The sequence below is a fragment of the Vigna radiata genome, unplaced genomic scaffold (assembly GCF_000741045.1).
Source record: "Vigna radiata var. radiata cultivar VC1973A unplaced genomic scaffold, Vradiata_ver6 scaffold_253, whole genome shotgun sequence".
NCBI lineage: Eukaryota > Viridiplantae > Streptophyta > Magnoliopsida > Fabales > Fabaceae > Vigna > Vigna radiata.
Window position 1 is genome coordinate 290,095 of NW_014544138.1, and position 23,601 is coordinate 313,695.

At 31.8% G+C, this 23,601-nt stretch overlaps 2 protein-coding genes across 2 annotated transcripts; one reads left to right on the forward strand and one right to left on the reverse strand.

The window, feature by feature from the left end:
- Positions 1–4,358: 4,358 nt before the first annotated feature.
- LOC106755369 (switch 2) lies at positions 4,359–10,899 on the forward strand. Its single transcript, XM_014637513.2, has 8 exons — positions 4,359–4,869; positions 5,460–5,566; positions 6,265–7,177; positions 7,933–8,180; positions 8,519–8,645; positions 8,721–8,996; positions 9,080–9,317; positions 10,327–10,899. Exons 1-8 carry the CDS (start codon positions 4,501–4,503, stop codon positions 10,635–10,637), a joined length of 2,589 nt encoding a protein of 862 aa, XP_014492999.1. The 5' UTR covers positions 4,359–4,500; the 3' UTR covers positions 10,638–10,899.
- Positions 10,900–11,754: 855 nt separating this feature from the next.
- Positions 11,755–22,669, reverse strand: LOC106755388 (RNA polymerase II subunit 5-mediating protein homolog). The gene is made up of 11 exons (XM_014637534.2): positions 22,377–22,669; positions 21,974–22,033; positions 21,723–21,890; positions 15,381–15,444; positions 13,928–14,094; positions 13,728–13,832; positions 13,587–13,620; positions 13,396–13,493; positions 12,863–12,904; positions 12,692–12,769; positions 11,755–12,542 (listed from the first exon to the last, which is right to left on the reverse strand). Exons 1-11 carry the CDS (start codon positions 22,581–22,583, stop codon positions 12,486–12,488), a joined length of 1,080 nt encoding a protein of 359 aa, XP_014493020.1. The 5' UTR covers positions 22,584–22,669; the 3' UTR covers positions 11,755–12,485.
- Between the last annotated feature and the right edge of the window lie 932 nt (positions 22,670–23,601).

The window sequence follows — 23,601 nt, forward strand, 5'->3', positions numbered from 1 at the left end:
ACTTGATCAGACAATATTCTTCTATTAAGATATCTCAACACCCATCCTATTAAGATATCTCAACACCCATTTCAAAGCCTCATAATGAGTATGTCCATGGTCTACTATGAATCTATTAATCACACTAACAACATATGCCAAATCTGGTTTATCATAGACCATCTCATACAAGATACTTCCTACTCCATTAGTGTAACGTCCTATTTTGGGATATCATGATTACGAGTAAAAAGTTAAAAATTTTTAAATCATAATACCATAGCAGAAATCCAAATTTTATAAATCTTTATAATTAAGCAAAAATAAACCATAATTCCAATTTATTATAAAATAAAATTCCAAATAAAATAGTTTATTCAAAACAAAATCGTAAAATTTCCTAACTCTCAATTAACTTGTCGCACTATACTACATCTAAATTCTATGCATTATCATATGCTCCCGTATAATGACACAAGTTATACGATTATTGCACACACATAAACAAACTCAAACAAGGGTGAAATAACTAAGAATCAAACATAATCCACAATAAAAAAATTCACAAATGCCAAATATTCATCGTAATATTAAACACTCAAAATTACTCAAACACGATACACATCATTATCACAAACCACTGGTCTATTTCACGTATCCTACCATATCATCTACTCATCAGAATCGACCAGTTTGAGTCATCCTGCCATCGCAATAAGACTTGTTTCTTGTGTCTCTCAAGAACTTATGAGTAAAAACTTTGGTGAATCTCACACCGGGCACTATACTTAGCAATGAGCCGAAGCAATGGCGAAACATCTTTCCCCTCTCCACTGCATCGCATTGGTGAAGAGAACCTCTTTCAACTACCTTGCACAAGCGAAAGAGTCATCATTGGATTTACTAGGTACAACAAGACGACCCCACAACAACCTATCCTATCTTCACACACATACAACCAAACGACAACCTCACATATTCTCAACTTCACACATAGAAACATGTTGTCTCGTAACCATTCAAAATCATTCCTCACATAGTGACGTTCTCAAGAGATTAATTAAGCAAATATCATAACAATATAAAGTCAACTAAAAACACATAAAATAGTCAAATAAATGCTAAAGACACCCTTTTTTGTTTTTCTAAGCCCAATTATGCCTAATCATAAAAACGCATCCACGTACCTAAGTGGACTCCACATTATACTAAACGTGTCTCCCACATTACTAACTTATGTAACCCACTCATCTTTCTCCATTATCATGCTCCTTTTAATATTATAACATAATACACAATGGCCCCACACCCCAATTTATGTAAAGCACCCATTTCTATCTACATGAACCACCCCACAATCACTTTGCATGCAAAACTCTCCTTATACTATAACCTTTATTAACTCACCAATAATATTCTACTATAAACACTAAAGCATGGTTTTACACCTTACTTAATATTCACATGCACAAGTTCCCAATCCACCAACCCATTCTCATTAATATCTCACGATCGTAGTACCATTTTTACTAAACATAGATTTCTCTTTCCAAAAGCAATTTGCATTTGCACCAATATCTCATGCTAAGACCACTTGCTTCATGCACTCATTCCTTTCCCTTTAAGAACCAAATTTTCATTTACCATAGTTATTGTGCATGTGAACCTACTTTCACGAGAATTCTTCACACTGCATATTACTTCTTACTCCACAAACCACACTTTACGGAACGTTTATCTATATCAAAAACATTTTTCATGTACCCTAAGATCCATCTTCAATCTCTACTTTTTGTTTTGTGCAACCCAACTCCTACTCTTCACTAATGCCAAACCTTAATATTTATTTACCCCTGCACCCTTTTTCTTTTACCTCTAATCGTATATGTGCACCAAACTTAAGTGCCCATATCTACTTAAAGAAAACCAATAAGCAATATGGTTCATGAAATACTCCTTGAAAAGAAGAGAACCATCAACCGAACAATCTTCCAAACTACACATGCACTATAGACTCATGCTTTTCCTTCTTCTTTTCTCTCACCCAATGTTTCTTTACTGCACCCTACGCACGTAAAACCAAGAATACAACCTCATGTCAACCTAGTCTTTATACTTTACGATCACGAATTATAAAGAAGAAGAAGACGATGATGATTCCATGAAACTAAAATACGAAAAGAAAAACGTATCAGGATAACACCAAATCAACATACCAAAGACAGAAAAAGGGAAGGGAAACACCAACCAAACCAACACCTACATACAAAGATAAACCCAAGTTAGCACCCCCTATCTGGATGGATTCAAGCTTCCTTCCTTGTCGAATGTTTTCATCATCTCCCTCAAGTTTTTCATAAAGCAACACTTTTCATAAATCAACACTTTTTATACATCAAATATGTTTTCATACTTCTCATACAACCCAAACATTGTTTTATTCAAATTAAACAAGTTTTAACATTGTGTACTCTACCAAATTTGTGTGGATACGACACTTCTACTACAAACTACCTAGTATATTTGTTGGAGATGAAGCTTACACTACTCATCAATTCCAACAAACCAATTTGTTGGTTTGGACCAGAAGGATAATTTCAATCATCTTGAATCATTCTATGAATTACGTGGAACTCTTGGAACTAATTCTGACAATGAATATGCCATTTATATAATATTATTTCCTTTTTCACTCACCAGTAAAGCTAAAACATGGCTGCAATGACATCCTAATCAAAGCCTAACCTTTAGGGAAGATGTGGAGAAGAATTTTTTAGCAAGATTTTTCCCTCCAACAAAGTTTATTAGTGCAAAATATACCATTGCAACTTTCTGTCAAGGAATTGATGAACCACTTTGTGAAGTATGGGAAAGATACAAGGCTTTACTCAGAAAATGTCATAACCATAGATTTAATGATGTATCACAACTCAACATGTTTTACAATGGACTTAGACCTCAAACTAAGATTTTGTTAGATGCATTTGCAAGAGCAACCATGATGTTTAAAGATGTTGAAGAAGCCATTGTGATAATTGAATCACTAGCAGCTAATGACCAGTAAACTCAATATGATAGAAGTCAACCTTTTAATAGGGCAATTTTAGAGCTTGGAACTTAAGATGCCATTCTAACACAAGATATAGTCATTTTATAGTAGAGGGAAGAATTGAAAAAGAAAATGTCAAAGTTGTAGCTTGAGCCACGATCTTGTGGCTCAACACAATAAGTGATGAGATGTGATTTCTAATCAGGTGATCACCAAAATGGTCACTATTCTACATCAAAAACTCAAAAAGAAGTGGAGGTGAACTAAATCAACAACAACATGAGGCATGATAACTATTCTACCAATTGGAGATCAAATCAAAATCAAAATCAACATTTTAGTTGGAGGCAAGATGGAGGAACATCAAATAGGCAATATGCACATGCACCTTATCAAGGACAACAATCTCAGCAATAAGATAGAGTATCTAAGCTTGATGATGGTCTAGCTCAATTCATACAAGTGTCAACTTCCAACCATAAAAACACTGAGGCATCCATAAGAAATCTAGAAGTACAACTTGCAAACCAACAAGACACTCAAATTTCAGCCAATCCAAGGGTTAAACCAAAAGAATAATATAAATCTAACACTATTATGCAATGTAAAATTAAAGGAAAGAGGATTGGTGAAAATTTGAGAATTGGAGAAAGTGAGAAGGATTATTTAAAAGGAGAGAAGAAAAAAGAAAAGAAAGAGAAAAGGATTATTTAAAAGGAGAGAAGAAATATAAATTTAGCACTATTAAGCAATGTAAAGAATGTGTATAAACTACACTAATCTACAATGAGAACATCAAGCTAATACCTTCTAAACTATCACTAGGTGAAGAATGTGCATAAACTACAAAATAAAAAATCAATAAGGCAATACGAAAATATCATTTTCCACTTCCCTTTAGATCAAATGCTAGAAAAATTAACTAAACAATATAAATTAGGTTAGTACTCGGTTAATATGTTGGGCCGAAATCTGATCATCCAAACTAATGTACAAGTCTACTTTTGGTACCCTTTTTCACCCGTTTTGTTGTGATATTTTTCTTTTTTGTTAGAAATAGAATTAATTTCTAAAATAATTATTCTAACTCTTTTAAGTGAGACAGTATAATAATTTTTTTGTGATGTTTTTTTTCATTTCTTTCTCCGTATTCTATTACAATATAAGAAAGGAAAATAAATTTCTTATTTTTATTTCATTGATAAATATTAAAAATATTAACTTTTGAATCATTGATATTATTAATTTATTTTTTACTTATTTATTTTTCTATATCTCTAGTTATTTTACGTTTTTATCCCATAATTTCTATATAAGGCATTCTCTTATCACCCCTACCAGAAAATCGAAATTGGGATGAAAAATGACTTTGGCGGTTAACAATTGCATTTCTGAAAAACAAAGGTTTTGTGATCAAAATTCAAAACGGTGCGCAGACGCAGCAACGGAATCAGGAAGAAAACATCGAATCAATGTCACTGCAGGCTCTGAAGGAAACTCTGCAACCTTGTTCGACCCAAAAATCCTCTTCCTCTTCTGCAATTACCCAAACACAGCGCAATCCAATTCTTCGTGACTACGATTCCCTCTTCCCAATCCACAGAAAACCTCCAAAATCATCTCTTTCGGACCAGATTCGCCGCCTTAACGACTCACTATCCCCATTACACTCCAAAACACTACAACAAGAAGAAAAAAAAGAGGAACTACTAGAAGAAGAAGAACCTGAGATAGAGAGACCCAAATTCGCTTCAGTTAAATTGCCACAGTTTCAATTTGATCACACTGGACCCTTTGAGCCTCTCCTCCTGTCTTCGCATGGAGAATTTCCGGTGGTTCAGGTCGTTAATTTCTCTTTCTCTCTAATTAGATTCAGTGAGTTCAGAATTAAACTTTGGATGAAATCTGACTACTCATATCGACGGTCTGATCTTCATTCAGTGGTGTCGATTTACAATTGTGTGAATGTGAATGCCTGCATTTTTTTCATCTAGTTATGGTCATCATAATGGTTGCATTTTCTTAAGATAACTTGATATTGATAGGAAGTATTCACTGACTTACGTTGGAGAACCTGACTCGTCATCTTTGGTAAAGCCTTCTCTTTTGATTAGGGACCATGCGTAAGTTGATGGCTCAGTATAGTAACACTTGGACCAATGACTCGTTGGTATTAATTGTATTATGTACATGAAAAATAGATATCATTTGAAAATGAAAAATTAAATGATATTCATTAATAGATTGCACAATGGTTGTGAATTTATTGAATGATGTAGTTTTTATAGAAATTATTGTGTGGTTAGCACAATGCTCTATTAACATAAGTTTAGGTTCTATATGGAATGATTTGGAACTTTTATAGATGGTGTAAGTGCTGAAATTTAAAACAAGACTGAATGTTGTTGTGAGCTGTTATTTGCTGTTTCAGGTTCCTGCATCTATAAACTGTAGACTGCTTGAGCATCAAAGAGAGGGTGTGAGGTTTTTGTATGGTTTGTACAAGAACAATCATGGAGGCATACTTGGAGATGACATGTGAGTTGCAAATTATATCCTCTTCCTTTTGCTCTCTGGTCCCTCTTGGCTTGTGGTGTCTTGATGCCTTCTAGAATTTTTTATTTTTTTGGGATTTCACGTATACATGTGTATATTTCGGATATATGAAGTTGTATGTATCTTCAACAAATCAGTATGTTCTGTAATACTCAATCTGAAGCACATGACCTTTAATTTTATCCAATTTTGAAAATTCATGTGTACAGAGACCCCTCCTCCCCACCCCCAAATACCCTAATGGAACAGAACCTGTCCTACTAACCATGGTACATACTATTAGCATAAAATCTTTTTACCCCCTTGGCACGCAGTACTTTGTCATTAAACCCCTAAAGTTTTATTTTTGTCTCTTAACTCCCTTGGTTTTTTATTTTAAGTGAAATGTTCCATTTTGGATCAACTGCTTCTTTTAAAATTTTGATGGCATTTTAACAGTGAGAAAATTTTCTATTTTATTTCTTAGGCATTTTCAGCAGTTTAAAACTTCATGTTCATATCTCTATTGAGAAAACTGCAAACTGCATCTTCTGGTGGAGTCCTCTTTTTTTGTGTACATTATCTGTTATATTTTTTTTTTATATTTCTGTTTTTGTGAATTTATTTCATTTCATCACAATTTTAGCTATAAATAATTACTATATTGAAGTTCATTTTTGAGATATTGAAATTTGAAACAGGGGTCTTGGGAAGACAATTCAAGCAATAGCATTTCTTGCTGCTGTCTTTGGTAAAGAACATTCTACCCTTAATGAAAACCAGCTAGAGAAAAGAGACCCTGCATTAATAATATGCCCAACATCTGTTATCCACAACTGGGAGAGTGAATTCTCTAAGTGGTCTAACTTCAGTGTTTCAATTTATCATGGTGCAAACCGGGATTTGATATTTGATAAATTGGAAGCAAATGGAGCAGAGATACTTATTACCAGTTTTGACACATACAGGATTCATGGAAGTTTGTTGTCAGATGTCAAATGGAATGTCGTGATTGTCGATGAGGCTCATCGACTTAAGAATGAGAAATCAAAACTCTATAAAGCTTGTTTACAAATTAAAACCCTTAGACGGTATGGTCTCACTGGGACTATAATGCAAAATAAGATAATGGAACTGTTCAATCTCTTCAACTGGGTTTCACCTGGATCCCTTGGAACACGGGAACACTTTCGTGACTTCTATGATGAACCCCTTAAGCATGGCCAGAGGTCAACTGCTCCTGATAGGTTTGTCCAAATTGCTAATAAGAGAAAACAACGCCTTGTGGAAGTTCTTCATAAATATATGTTGAGAAGGACAAAGGAAGAGACCATTGGGCATCTTATGATGGGTAAGGAAGATAACATTGTGTTTTGTGCAATGAGTGATGTGCAAAAACGTGTTTACAGGAGAATGTTACAGCTTCCTGACATTCAATGCCTTATAAATAAGAACTTGCCATGTAGTTGTGGTAGCCCTCTTACTCAAGTTGAATGTTGCAAGAGGATAGTACCAGATGGGGTTATTTGGCCTTACTTGCATAGAGATAACCCAGATGGATGTGATTCATGCCCCTTTTGCCTTGTCCTTCCATGCCTTGTCAAGCTCCAACAGGTGAATTCAGATCTATGAAATTTCTGTCTCTAGTTTTTATTATACCCGTCCTTGCAAAATATATTAATAAGAACATTGTTCATAGCTCTGGACATCTGTTGCAACTTAGTTCATTTGTAGGAGAGTCTGCTTTTAGGAAAACATTTATTATGATTGAACTCTAATTGTAAGAGAATATGTATTTGTTATTTATAAAGATAAAAGTAGATGATATGATGATGACTAAGATATGAAATGAATATTTAATTTTAGAAGGATATGGTTTGCAATAAATTTAAATCTTGAAAGTGAACCTCAAGCATTATACGATGGTGGATGTTGCTCATTGTTTAAACCTCCATACTGCTAGGTTTACATGGACTGTGTTACATTGCATAATTATAAAAAATAGTTTCCTTCTTTTACCTTTTGCATATAGATAGGTAGTTGATGACCATTCTAGGCTGTTTTATCAGGATTCTCTAATTTTGACATTCTTATATTGAACGAGATCTACATGTTCTATGGACAAATTAATTTATCTGAGAGTTTCAGGATTTTATAGGAGAAAGAACTTGTCAATGAACCAAGGATTTATGATTTTAATAGTCAATTTCATAAATACTTTTGTAGTGAGATTAAGGCACAATTGTACAAGGCCTTACAATTCAGACTGTATTTAATTTTTTTTTCCATGAAAAAACCTATTTATGATTATGATCAGTATGCATCATTACATTATTTTGATCTTACTTGTGTATGTATCTTTCTGCTAGATAAGCAATCACCTTGAGCTCATCAAACCAAACCCCAAAGATGACCCTGAGAAACAAAGTAAAGATGCAGAGTTTGCTGCTGCTGTCTTTGGCCCTGATATCGATTTAGTGGGTGGGAAAACACAAAATGAAAGTTTCATGGGTCTAAGTGATGTGAAGCATTGTGGCAAAATGCGAGCACTTGAGAAGCTATTGTTCTCATGGTTTTCACAGGGTGACAAAGTTCTTTTGTTTAGCTATTCTGTAAGGTGACGAGTAATATACCCTTCAGATCATATTTGATAATTTTCTGGTTGCTTGTTTAGTTAGGACGAATTTTGTACAATGGTGATTCAAATTCAAGTTGTTTTACTCAAATTTATGCCTTTTTAGGTTCAGCTTTCAAACCTTAAATGCATAAATCTAGGTATTTTGGTAGTTGTGCTGTAGAGAACTTCCTCTTATATATTGCCTTTATGCCCTAGTGGTGGCTTTCAGTCTTTGGATGACCAAAGCACTGAATTTTGCTGGCATTGGGTAACTTCTCTCTGTATGCCTTGGTTTCTTCTTAAACAAATATTTTTTTCTGCTGTTTAACTTTGTCTAGGATGCTGGACATACTGGAGAAATTTCTTATTCGAAAAGGCTACTGTTTCTCAAGACTTGATGGGTCCACTCCTACTAATTTACGCCAATCCCTGGTTGATGATTTCAACTCAAGTCCAAGCAAACAAGTATATCTCGAACCTAATAGTTTATTAAGCATTTTCCTAATTCAATTTGTGATTGGGCGCTCGTTTATATCCTAGGTATTCCTGATATCAACTCGTGCTGGTGGGCTCGGATTGAATCTTGTCAGTGCAAACCGTGTTGTAATATTTGACCCTAACTGGAACCCTGCTCAAGACTTACAGGCTCAGGACAGGTCCTTTCGATTTGGACAGAAGCGGCATGTCGTGGTGTTCCGTCTTCTTGCAGCTGGTTCACTTGAAGAACTTGTTTATTCACGTCAGGTGTATAAGCAGCAGCTCTCGAACATTGCTGTCTCTGGAAAGATGGAAAAACGATATTTTGAAGGTGTCCAGGTAGCAAATTATATAATTTTGGTATTACTATTTTCATTTGTTTCGTAATACTTTCATACTAATTAATACTTATTTCCTTGCAGGACTGCAAAGAATTTCAAGGAGAGCTATTTGGTATTTCCAATTTATTCCGAGATTTGTCAGATAAGCTGTTTACCAGTGAGATCATTGAATTGCATAAAGAACATGGACATGAATCGGAACAACTGGAAGAAGTAAATCTGTCAGAACAACGAGGTTCATCGGTATCAGAGTCAGAAATCAGATTATGTCATAAGTCTGCTGGGGCTGCAACAAGCAAACCAGATCTTGAAGGGCTTGGTATGTTTCATATATCTTGAATCTCATCCACTACGAAATTCCTTTTCTTCTATAATAAAGATATTTTGCAACGAGAAAAAGATATTGCTGAAATGACAGTTACTTGCAGTCATTTTTGTTGGGTGATCATTAAATTACATAAAATATAAGTAAAACAAAGTGTTTCATTGGCATTTTATGGAACTTTATAATTTCTTTCACTGTCTTGTCAAAGTTGGATTCTACATTCTCAGCCGGTTGAATCCTTGCTTTATGGTTGCCAGTTGAAAGGAGAGTGAGTTTTCCATATAGGTTTCGAACTCATCGTTCTTTTTTAATTTGGGAAATGAAGTAGTGGGTTTTCCATATAGCATGTTTGGTAAAGATTAATTTTTAAAAATGCAGTATTTATTAGGATAAAAAAACTGTTTGCAATTTCAGCTCGATGTATGTTTGGGACATCAGCTGGAACTTGAAAAGTAGCTTTTTCTTTTCTGAAAGAACAAGTTGGTTCTATAAATTTGAAAATTTGTTGTTTATACGTTTTTTCGATCAGTTTTTTTTTTGTTTACAACTTCAATATTCTTTTTTTTGTTGTATCTAAGCAAAACTAAATTATCTTTGTTACACATTTATTGTGTCAAAAATATGATTGGATTATGTTATTATGTGATTTGGTTACATTTGATAGGAAGATATGATTTGATAAGGAAATATTTTATCTAATATTGTTTATTATTAGATATTGATTTTGTTCTTTATTATCATATCTCTTCATTATAAAAGTACTCGTTTCTATACGACACGCAAAATTCATTATATTTCAACATGATATCAAAGTAGTATTGTCCTCCTTGATCTGTTTTGTTTCTAATCCTTTCAATTATCTTAAAACCATTTTCAGTAACTTTCACTCAATCAAAACATATTCTAATTATAATACTGTAACAATAACCTATTATACATATAATTGATTATTAAAATAACTAATGTGTAACTATTTCAAACACCTTAATTTTTGTGTTTCTAGGCATAGTATATACTCATCGCAATGAAGACATTGTCAACTTTGGACCTGGCATTCAAGGGAAAATAAATGCCATCCCATCAAATGATAGCTTAGTCAAGCCTAGCACCTCTTTGGATCATCAAAGAAAAAAACCAGAAAAAAGGAAAGTTCCTTTGATTGATGATAGGAAGAGGACCCAATATAAGCTCCTTGCTCAATCTATGGGCATGGAAGAGCTTGCCTTTAGCAAATGGTTATTATCAGCGACTCCACTTGAGAGAGAAAAAGTGCTTCTTGATTACAAGAAGAAAAAGAAGATGCCTAATGGTTGAAGGATTGTTCTTATGGATGTACCAAAACAATCATTGTGTAAATATTTGTACATGGGGATGTATAGTCATATATTTTCTTTTTTCAACTTGAATATGTTAAATGTAGCTCGTGTAGGTGACTTCTAGACCTAGTAACGTTTACATTTATTGAATCTTTATCCTGATCTTCTCCCTCTCATTATCGTGTTCATCGTTGTAATTTGACATTTTTGTATTACTTGCTTCATTTAATATACTAGTGAACACATTTTCTTCTTCTGAAGTGAATGAGTGTACTTTCTGTGAATAAAGTCTTCTTCGTATGAACGATAAAAAACGAAATCACCGTTAACATTAAAATCAACTCTAGCTTTGGTACAAGATGTAATATTTTTTATTTTTCTACGGAAAAGAAAAATCAATAACTTCTTGCATTTTCCTTTCCTCTTTTATGCTGTGTTTGGTAAACAAATTTAAAATTTTAGATAATTCAAAGCATTTGAATTTTTAACTGTTTAGATTTAAATGTTATTTTCTTGTTTTCATAAACTAATTCATTTACTTTTTAAATTTTAAATGGTAAGTAAGATCTTTTAATTTCTATTCTACGCAAAAAAATTAAATATGTATATTTAAACAATATAATATATTGTAATATTTTATAAAAAAGGGCATTTGCTAATTTTAATGTATTTAGTAATTTTAAGATACATATTTTGGTCATTCAAACAAATATATAAATATTAGTACATTTTACGTTAATATAGATAAAGAGAAGAAAAATAAAGATGACAAGAAAACAGAGAAGGAAAAAATAGAGGCAGACATGAGAAAATACAACAATCGCATTTCTTAATTTTGTAATCTATTCCAACATCATTACCCTTCATTTGAAATATTATTAGTTAGCTACCCGAATTTTTAAATGCTATCTGAATGCGCTAAAACTAAAGTTGCGCAAAATTAGTTATTCAGAAAATAAATAACTACATGAATTTCATCAAGAAAAGTAAATTAGGTTGGCTAAATAGTAAGATTAATGAAAATGTAAAATAAACTTGAATGTTTGCTACTCTAGATAATTTTTTAATAAAAAAACTGAAGAAAACAACGATATTAATATATACTAACCACAAAGTAGGAAAATGAAAGGTTTTTTCATTGTTGATTAAAGCTGGATTAAGAACGTTTTTTATTCTTACTGGCCTCTTAAATGCAATGGGTTTCTAAGGAATAATGTACCAAATGCATAGAACAGAGACTTCAGAATATTTCAATGATAATAATTGCAATAACAAATACATTAAATCTAATGCATAATTTCAGACACAGGTGAAAATAAGAGATAAATCAGTTAATAAAAGTCTATTTGAATTGTATAATAAAAATGTCAATTTCTATATTTCTTCCACTTTTTTCCTTTGCCAAGAAGAACATAAAAGCATTTTTTTTTACTTGTGTTTATCCCCTAAGGAACATTTTAGAGAATCTGTTTCTTCAGAAACATTTCTTTGTAAAAAAATACTGTCCCTTGAAGAATTGAACAAAAAACAGAAGAAAGAAGATGAAATAACATCTCACTAACAGTATCTATTTTTGGTCTTTAAAACACTTGGAAACCATTTTGAAACTTAAATAGATTTCAGATGAAAATATAATTGTGAAAATGTTTTAGAAAAAAAAAATTTAAACAAAAAAAAAAAGTGAGAAGAGAATCAAAAAGGTCCTACATTTTTCATTACTCAAAAGTCAAATCATTTTATCCATATTTTACTCTTTCTACTTTTGACCTCAAGCAGCACATCCTAGAATCGCGGATGCTACACCATTAGATCGCCAAATACAAAAATTCCAACCTTCTCTTTTTAGTTATCTTCTTTGCATTTTGAATCTGGAAACTGGTTTTGAAGATTGAGAACTAGAACCCTGTGTTGTAGGTCAAATTCGTGATTAGCATAGATAGATTTAAGCTAATGATGAAACTGCAAAACATCATGTATAAAAACCATGCTTATAAAATCTTTTCATCTATAGGCAATAGTACAACATATATATAATCAGAAAATTACATCTACCTGTGATGAAGCAGAACTTTGTTCTCTTGAAGATCTTTCTATATTCTCAGCATGCTCTATAATAGAGCCAGGAAAAGCCTGCAGAAAATATTTATTCAAGAAAACTATTGGCTGTGCTTGTCACGTGGAATTAAGACTAATGAGTTCAAAAACTATAATGTGTAAACATACCTTGCGACTGTCAAATGATCTTTGTGCAGTTTGGTGTGGAACCTGTAAAGGGAATAATTGTATGCATGTTAAGTATCACTTCTTCTGAAATGCTGTAAGGTAAAGCATCTGCATAATTTTCCATCCAGTTTTTCGTAATATTTTTAAATAGTTGTTTAAGAATACTGTTCAAAGCACTCAATACAACCTTATTCTAAGTCCAAGATACGTTGACTAAATTTAAAATATAAAAATTTCAGTATTCATTTTCTGAACCATAGCTTTCTCATTAAAGCTTTTAAAATGAAACCTAAGTAGCCTACAATTAGATAACAGCCTTGACCCTTTCAGAGCTGTGTTATATAATTTAGACTATGGTTAAAACAAAAGTTTACACAGCAGAATAATTGCAGATTTGTGATGGATCTGGATCCTCTACTGTTCACAATTTTATTAGGAAGAGATTGTATATATATAGAGCAAAGCAAAGAAAGGCAGTATTTTCATTTGGTCCCAAAGCAGTATAAAACATTTCAACCCCAAGAGCATCATACCTCGGTTTTTGATGTTATAGTTGATTGAGCTGGTTTTTCTTTAGAACCAAAAGGAATCTTTTCAGTAGGATAAATGGATTCTACAAGTTTTTCCCTCTCTGATAGTTCAGAAACAATGGAAAGATTAATTTCAAAATGGATGCCAAACAGCTGACACAAAGGAAATGAGATGCAAGTTATCAAGGACTAACCTCTGACAGTAGATTGCACTCCCAGGCTAGCAAACTGCATTTTTAAAATTAGAATGCAAAAGCATGATCCTTCAGCTGATGAGTTTATATAGCTTAATAAACTTTAATGCTGAACTACAATAAAGGAAGATGGTATCTTACATTTAACTGATCAGTTATATCTTCTTTACGATGTTGCTTTTCTGGAAGCTCAGCTCTTTTAATTTTATCATTAGTCTGACCCAGTGGTGCACTTTGACGAAAATCCTGTTTGAACAGTCATAGAAAATGAGTTGAGATATCAAAGTCCATTGTTGACAAGATTTCTAAGGCAAAATTCAACAAAGTAATAAAAATATTACTTTTGAATTTTGGAGATTGTTATCAATATGTCCTTGATAAGACATCTCATCAATATCACCAGTACTTTCATCATTTTCATCACTCTGATTGCCACTTTCTGCAGCAAGCTCTTCTTTCTCAAGTTCATCATATCTTGCCTGCATACGTTCATCTTGCTGCAGTTTACCTGGCAAAGAATATTAACATTTCCATTAATAATTATTTCAAAATTGCCATCATATTTACAAGTATGGTCATTGGTTGGTTCATATTTCTAAACCAACACGAAATAAAGTTTGAACAGAATAGGCATGATCTAAAACACATTCAGGAACTGTTAAGCTCAGAGAAAAGAGCAGGAAAAACTGTGATTATGCAGACTGCATCAGACTTCAGATATAATTTTGAAAACTAATTCAATCCAATTCAAAACAAAATTATATATGCAGGTGCATAATTTTATTTATAAAACTGTCACATCATATTTGAATAAGTGGATATTAGTAAAATTACTATATCAATTTATTTTCTCCAAGGTCTTATTATCTAAATTATATCCTATTATTATAATTTCCTAATACAGTTTCCAATTCAGAATCGGTTTGAGATGTACTTTTTGTCTTTTTTATTATTATATAACATTGGTGTTTAATATTGCTGAATTTACAAAGTCGCAAAAAATAAATTAAAACTAAAACAATTGATTTTGTTTGTAACTAAAGTTCTAAGTTTTTTTAGTAGCGAAATAAAATGAGATATAATGATTTTAAAGTTGTAGCATTAATCTTATGAGATGAGATTTTCTATACTTCAAATTAACTTTTTATCACAATTATTGCGTACGTCTAGGTTTATTTACTTCCTACAAGAGTAAAGCAAACAAAAAAAAAATCGATTTAATCCAAAACATCTTTTGACTAGTACTCAGAAAGTGAAAGAAACAATGAAACAAAGCATAGGAGTAGTACTCAACATTACAGGAGAATATACAAAACTGATTTCAAATATAAAAAGTATTTGAATAAACATTAGTATTTGAAAGCTAATAGCTTGGACATAAGTGTGAGAAATGGAAAACAAACTCTAGGTGGCTCTGCAATTTGTTTATCATAAAATTGAAAACAAAAATACAGAGTTTAAGCTAAATGATAAAAAATTTCAAGTCTTCCATGCAAATCCAAACAAAATGTCTGCATACCCATCAAAATAATAAATCATAAATGCTACTGCCAACAAATCGTAGTAGAATGAAAAAGTCAAAGTAAAGCAGAAATGAAATTTGATTTGCCAGAGGATGGCAATTACTGTTATATGTATAATCTTAATAAATATAGAATATTAGACAAAAGAGTTCAATTTATAAAGACATTCAAGCCTTCTCTCTACCAGTTTCCACTTATCAGGAACTTTAACTATCGTCTTATATCAACCTTAAATATTGGAAAAAAATATATATGTAAGGCTAGAACATGCCTGATTCGGATTCCCCTTCAATAGAGTCTTCCTCCTCATATTCCCATATATCCACGAGATCCTCCTGTGCCATATTAAACCACAACAGCAATTACTTATTTATACACACGTCAAAATATTAATATCAACTGCTAACAAAAGCATACAAACACAAAAAGAGAATATCATAAAAAAATGTAGCATAGTGTGATGGTAGAGTAAAACACCTATATATTGTCCAAAGGATAAAAATAAGCAGCACATCCTGTGTAATCAGGAATATCTAGATTATACATGTATTATTAGATATATTTTTATTTATTCTCATATCATATCTTTGTCATTAAAGGATATTAAATCTCCTCTATTCATTGTATAGATTCCTTTTCCTCAATATAAATAAAGTACTCGTGCTGTCTCAGAAACACATGGTTTCAGCTCAATGTTTCTCTCTTCCCTAGAGTTTAACAACACCCTAATTTGGATTATTAGTTCAATGAAAAAATGTGAGTTTAACAACACCCTAATTTGGATTATTTGTTCAATGAAAAAATGTTACGTTAGAATTTATGATTGACAGATTAACAATTAATGAGCAATAAACCCTTAACATGAACAATTCCCAATGCCCCTTAGAATAGTGAATCGGAGGCGTACCTGAAGAATTAGACATTAGGAACAATTAATATATAACCTGAATTGGTCTATGATCTTCCTTCTGTAGAGCACTTTAGGTTCTCTCTATATTTTCTCTCCTAGTGGGGATAGAAAGAAAGGAATAGGAATGATACGTGTGCTAAAAGATGGGGACCATGACCTTTTAAGTAACCTTTGTCGTTACATTTCTTTAGTTTCCATGATTATAATTTGGCCTCTTTAACAAATTAAAATTATTGTTTGTCTCTTTATACAATATACTTTGCATGACAAATATACCTTTAGCCATATTTACTTAATCAGATCACTTTATAAAGTTGGCTAATAAAGTATAATGGCCCTAACACATGTAATAATCTTTATATATATATATATATATATATATATATATATATATATATATATACACACACATATACATAAATCCTTACAAATGTGTTAGACTTTATTAACTCAAAATTATCGTTATATACCTTGAGCATATCCAAAACTCTTGTCCATTGATTATATCCGCATGTAGAACCAAAGCATTTTTCATTGCACCAATCGCAATAAAACTTGACAATGATCACTAATGTTGATAAAACCAAATGACATGAATTCATCATGAAATGTGTAGCATGAAGATCACGTAAAGGTGACCTATAAACATCTATTTTCAATCGGTCCTTACTTTATCTTAATGAGATCAACGTAATAACCTTATCGTACAGAGTGTAATTTCTGAATAATAAACTATAATGTATGGAACACAACAAAAGTGACTAGCTCCCACTGAATCAAAAATTCCTCAAATTGTAAAACACCCATATAAGCAATATTCTCATGAAAGACCTTAGGTTTAATAGCCTTATTAAGAGGATATATCATCAAGGAGTTTGTCCCGAAGTATTCTATGGAAATCCATCCACTCTATACTCTTCCTTTAATAATTGATTTTGATGACTCATAAGATGCTACAAATTGGATAAAGCCATAAGGTTTTGCTTGGTACTGGACCAAGAAACAACACCACCAGCTAGCATGAAAATGTAACTTGCAGTGGATCTTAAACTATCTTGGCATCCTACAAAATTGTCATAATACTTGATGATCTCTTATCTTGGCATCCTACAAAATTGTCATAATACTTGATGATCTCTTATTGGTTTGACCCTATATACGTGAGCTTATAAACCTTTGTCCTCTTGAAAAAATCTCATAACTTTATTGGCTTCTTTTCAAAGATCCATTCATGAATTGCTTAAATATTTGCCTAAAATCCCAATTATGTATGCTATATTCGGATGCGTACATACTTGGACATACATCGAACCCCCTATCGCTGAAACATGGGGAATCTTATGCATTTCTTGAATTTCTACGTTTTCTTTTGGGCATTGATTGAAACTAAACTCGTCTCCCTTGGAAAATCCCATAATTTACTATCCTTCATGCTAAAAGCTTTATGAATGTCATCAATATGCAAATCCTCTTCTTTTAAGTATAGTCCTTTGTCACAAGACAAACTTTATACCTCTTCATTTTACCATTAGAATCCCTTTTAGTCTTAAGTATTCACTTATTTCCAATGAGGTTCATACCTTCTCGTAACAGGACAAGTTCTCAAACCTTATTGTCTTGCATAGATTTATACTCCTCGTAAAGCATATGTTTATGAGGATCTTGAATTTATTTTTATAGAGATTCTAAATTTACTAGAGGTTTTGAACTTTACGAGTCAGAACACTTCCAACAATTCCTCCTCTAAACTTTATTCATCTCCCAAATTCAATATCCCCAAAGAATATTATGTTTATTATCATGCAATTCCATATTTAAGGATTCATAATAGGAAGTTACCGTATGAAGAATATATAGATTATTATTTACCAAAAGTGAATTGGTTTTAACAAAACTTGAATTTAAAAAACAATTTAAATTCATCATTTCTAATCTAACATAATTAACAAAATGTCCAAATAAACAAATGAAATCAAATTGCACCTAAATGACATATAATGAAGTGTCTTTCAAAACCAAAAATTAGAAAATCAATAAAAAATAATAATCTAAAACATTTTATCACTTCCATCACTACCGATTTGACATCTCTAAATAAATCCATTTTTCAGAATCAATTTTTTTCTGATAGCTTAGACAACCCTTTCTTTGCACGCCAAACATGATATTTTGTACATTCCTTCTTCATATGTCCAACTTTATTGCAAAAGAAACACTTATGTTTTTGTTTCTTTCGTGGTGAACCTTTAGGAGTATCACTATTAGGATTCTCAGTTTTTTTTCTTTTGCTCTAGTCATTAGAGGTATTGGTTAAGTGAGCACTTTCAGTCCTTTCTTGCTTCAGTCTCTCCTTTTCTTGAAGACAATATGAAATGAGTTCATTAAGAGACCATTTCTCCTTCTAACAGTTATGTGAAACCTTAAATTGTCCAAATTGTATAGGAAGAGAGATTAGAATAAAGTGTACAAGTAAGTCTTCATACAACACAAGTTTAAACGCCTTAAGTTTTGAAACAATGTTTGACATCTCCATAATGTCCTCTCTCACATTTCCTTTGCCTTCATGCCTCATGGAAGCCAAGCTTTGAAGAAGTGCACTTGCTTCCCCCTTTTCTCTTTTCACAAAGTGCTTTTCAATCTCAACAAGAAAATCTTTAGCACTTGTAATTTCTTTAGATATAGTACCTCTATAGGGCTCTGGAATGTCACACTTAATGACCATCAAACACATGCGATATGAGTGATCCCACTTCTCATATTCTCTCCACTCGTCAGAGATACTTGAGTCCTTAAGAGAATGAGGTTTCTTAATCCTTAACGTGGTGGGTCACTTATTAAATCGCATGTGTTAGATGGTCATTAAGCGCGGCATTCCAAAGGTCTATAGAAGTACTATATCTAAAGAAATTACAAGAGCTAAAGATTTTCTTGCTGAAATTGAAAAGCGCTTTGTGAAAAGCGAAAAGGCGGAAGCAAATGCACTTCTTCAAAGCTTGGCTTCCATGAGGTATCAAGGCAAAGGAAATGTGAGAGAGTACATTATGGAGATGTCAAACATTGCTTCAAAACTTAAGGCGTTGAAACTTGAGTTGCAGGAAGACTTACTCGTACATTTTATTCTAATCTCTCTCCCTATACAATTTGAACAGTTTAAGGTTTCATATAACTGTTAGAAGGAGTAATGGTCTCTTAATGAGCTAATTTCATATTGTGTTCAAGAAGAGGAGAGATTGAAGCAAGAAAAGACTGAAAGGGTTCACTTAACCCGTACCTTTAATGACAAGGGCAAAAGAAAGAAAACTGAGAATCCTAATAGTAATGCTCCTAAAGGTCCAGCACAAAAGAAACAAAAACAGTTTAATAAATGTTTCTTTTGCAAAAAGGAATGTACAAAATATCATGTTTGGCGTACAAAGAAAGGGTTCTCTAAGCTATCAAAAAACAATTGATTTTGAAAAATGGATCTATTTAGAGATGTCAAACCGGTATTGATGGAAGTGATAGAATGTTTTAGATTATTATTTTATAATGGTTTTCTAATTTTTGGTTTTGAAAGACACTTCATTGTACCGTCATTTAGACGGAATTTGATTTCATTTGTTTATTTGGACAAATTTTGTTAATTATGTTAGTTTGGAAATAATGAATTCAGATTGTTTTCTAAATTCAAGTTCTCTTGAAACCAATTCACTTTTGGCAAATAATAATCTATATATTTTTCCTATGGTGACTTCCTATTATGAATCTTAAGTATGGAATTGCATGATATTAAACATAATATTCTTTGAGGATATTGAGTTCGAAGGAAGAATAAAGTTTAGAGAAAGAATTGTTGGAAGTGATATGATTCGTGAAGTTCAAAACCTCTAGTAAGTTTAGTATCTCTATAACAACAAACTCAAGATCCTCATAAACATGTGCTTCGCAAGGAATATAAATCTATGCAAGACAATAAGGTTTGGGAACTTGTCCCATTACCACATGGTATGAACCCCATTGAAAATAAGTGAATACTTAAGACTAAAAGGGATTTTAATGGTAATATGGAGAGGTATAAAGTTTGTCTTGTGACGAAGGACTATACTCAAAAGGACAGGATTTGTATGTTGATGAGATTCATAAAGCTTTTTGCGTGAAGGATATTAAATGATGGGATTCTTCAGTTGCTAAGGGGGGACGAGTTTAGTCTCAATCAATGTCCAAAAGGAAATGTAGAAATTCAAGAAATACAGAAGATTCCCTATGTTTCAGCGATAGGGGGTTTGATGTATGTATGCATCCAAATATTTAAGCAATTCATGAATGGATTTTTGGAAAGCAGCCAATAAAGTTATGAGATTTTTTCAAGAGAACAAAGGTTTATAAGCTCACATATAGTGTCAGACCCATAAGAGATCATCAAGTATTTTGACAATTTTTTAGGATACCAAGATAGTTTAAGATTCACGTCAGGTTACATTTTCATGCTTGCTGGTGGTGTGGTTTCTTGGTGCAGTACCAAGCAAACCGTTATGGCTTTATCCACTATGATTGTAGAATTTGTAGCATCTTATGAGGCATCAAATCAAGGTATATGGCTGATTTTTGTCACAAGGCTACGTATTATGAAAGGGATTGAAAGACCATTCAGGTTATACTATGAAAGGAATTGAAAGACCATTCAGGTTATACTGTGACATCAAAAACAGTTGTTAAAGGAAGAATATAGAGTGGATGAATTTTCATAGAACACTTAGGGACAAACTCTTTGATGGTAGATCCTTTTAATGAGGCTATTACACCTAAGGTCTATCATAAGCATATTGCTTATATAGGTGTTTTACAATTTGAGGAATCTTTGATTTAGTCGGAGCTAGTCACTTTGGTATTTTTGTATTAATTGTTAGAATTTATATGATTGACAGATTAACAATTAATGAGCAATAAACCCTTAATATGAGCAGTTCCCAATACCCCTTAGAATAGTAAGGTGGAAGTGTACCTAAAGGATTAGACATTGGAAACAATTAATAAATAACTTGAATCGGTCTCTGATCTTCTTTCTGTAGGGCACCTTAGGTTCCTTCTGTATTTTGATGGGGATAGATACAACGTGCTCAGAGATGGGGACCATGACCCCTTAAGTAACCTCTATCGGTTACTTTTCTTTTGTTTCAATAATTATAATTTGACCCCTTCAACAAATTAAAATTATTGTTGATCTCTACCCAATATATTTTTCATGACAAATATATTCTTAGCCATATTTACTTAATCAGATTACTTTATAAAGTTGATTAAAAAAAATATAATGGTTCTAACACATCTAATAATTATATATATATATATATATATATATATATATATATATATATATATAAGTGACCCAAATTGTTAACATGTTAAACTTCTAATATCCATAATATATGAAATGTTTGGGAAAACAACTCACTAAGCACTTATCATGGAAGAACTCATTATAGAAGCATTTAAATAAGCACTTATATGAGAAAGAAACTATCATTGTAAATTCTTACTTCCTTCCCTTGCAAGTGCAGGTGCTTAAACATAAATTTATCCTAACTTGGTCTAAATGGCTAAAACAACCAAACCACAACCTATTTCTAAAACAGAATACAGATGTCACCGTCAAAATTGCCTAAACACAAGTCAAATTCAACTTATCATCAATGTGAAGAGCAAAACAAAGAAGTGAAGCCTCACCTCTAGTTGAGAAACTATGTCATTGAAAAACGAAGCCTCTGCTTCAAGGTCCTTGATATTAGCCTCAAGGGAATCAACCTGCGAATCCATGGACTTCCCTCTTCGCTGCAAAATCTCAACTGTTTGATTCGAAGTTCTCTCTGCATAATACCCTTCTCCCAAAAGAACCTAACAACCAAAACAAAACAAAACCTTTCACCACTGAGAAAACGCACATTCAATCAAGGAATCGAAAGGGGAAAGACACGTACCAGGAATTCGTTGGTATGAATCAAACGACCAGGGAAGAACGCTGCTTTTCCAAACGGAACCTAAGAACCCCATAAGTTTGAAACGGTTTAACGAAAGAAACACGAAAAGGGTGAAATTAACGATAAGTACTAAACTCAATACAATATTTCAGGATTATTAGATATTCTTCAAACAGAATTGAAGTTATATCTCGATAAAATGTCGAATAAAACATGCATTAAAAGATTGAACAAATTGTGGAGATAAAACATCAATTCTAAAGATAACTCCAAACACAGTGCCTAAAGTTTTATGCTTTGACTCACCCTTCCTCCTAAATTTATATAATAATAAAAAAAAAAAACTGAGTTGTCACGGATTACATATTATTTCCCCGTGAAAAAGGGTTTGTTTATTGGTTACCATGATGTCGTGGGAGAGTTCTTCAGGCAGTTTGTGGACAAGGTTGACGAGGTTGTTGTTGTCGGCGATGAAACCTCGTACCCTATCGAGCTCACCGCGCTTGTCGGCAATGGCGTCTTCGACGCGCTTCGCCGCCTTCTGCGCCTCGTCCACTGGGAACAGGGGCGCCAGTGAAGTCACAGTCCCTTTCTTCACTGATTCTTCCATATTCCTTTCTCTCTCTCTGTTCTTCGTTTTGTTGATTTGATTATTTTTGCTTCTCACGTCAAAATGTGACGGAATATAGAGTATTTGAAAATCCAAACGAAATGAAACAATTCATAAGCTTCTGTTTATTTATATATATTATGGTGTTAGATTTTTTTAATTTTTTAATGTAAATTACGTAACAACATAAGCGATTGCAACCGATTGTAATTATATTTTAAATGTTTATAAAATGTTTAAATTTTAAAAATAATAGTTAAAAGGGTAAAAATAAAAAATTAAAAATGTATATATAATTATAGATATAGTTATAAATATAGTTATAGATAAAATAAATTTTAGTTATTAAAAAGAAGTACTACGTAATATTGTGTAAATATTTTTTTTTATGAATAATTATTTAAATTTAAAAATAATTACTAAAATAATAAAAAATAAATAAATTTTTTATTTATAAGAGTAATTATTTAAATAAAAAAGTAGTTATTAAAATGATAAACTGAATACTAGATTTTTATTATGAATAATAATTTAAACTTAAGAATTAATTATTAAAATTTAAAATTGAAAAATAAAAAGATACTAAAAAAATGTATTTTTTTATTTATTTATGGTTGTAGATATAGATAAATAACCTTTAAAAAGAATGATGTAGAATATAAAAATATCTATATATTAGTAATTTTAGGCAGAAAAGTTGTATATTTATATTTGGAGAGAGAAATCATATATTTCCGTCACGTATTAAATAAAAGATTCATTTTTATTTATTGAGAAATTGTTTGAATAAAAATTATAATGTTAAAAAATTAATTAATTAATAGATAAAATTGTCTAATAAAATATAATATTAAAAAGGTAATTTAAAAACATATATATATTTCCTTTATTTAACATCATATAATAATAATAATAATAATAATAATAATATACCTAAATAATTAAATAAAATTCATAATACATATATAATTTAAATTTATTAGTGAAGAGAGAATTCTCTTCATTTTAATAATGTAAG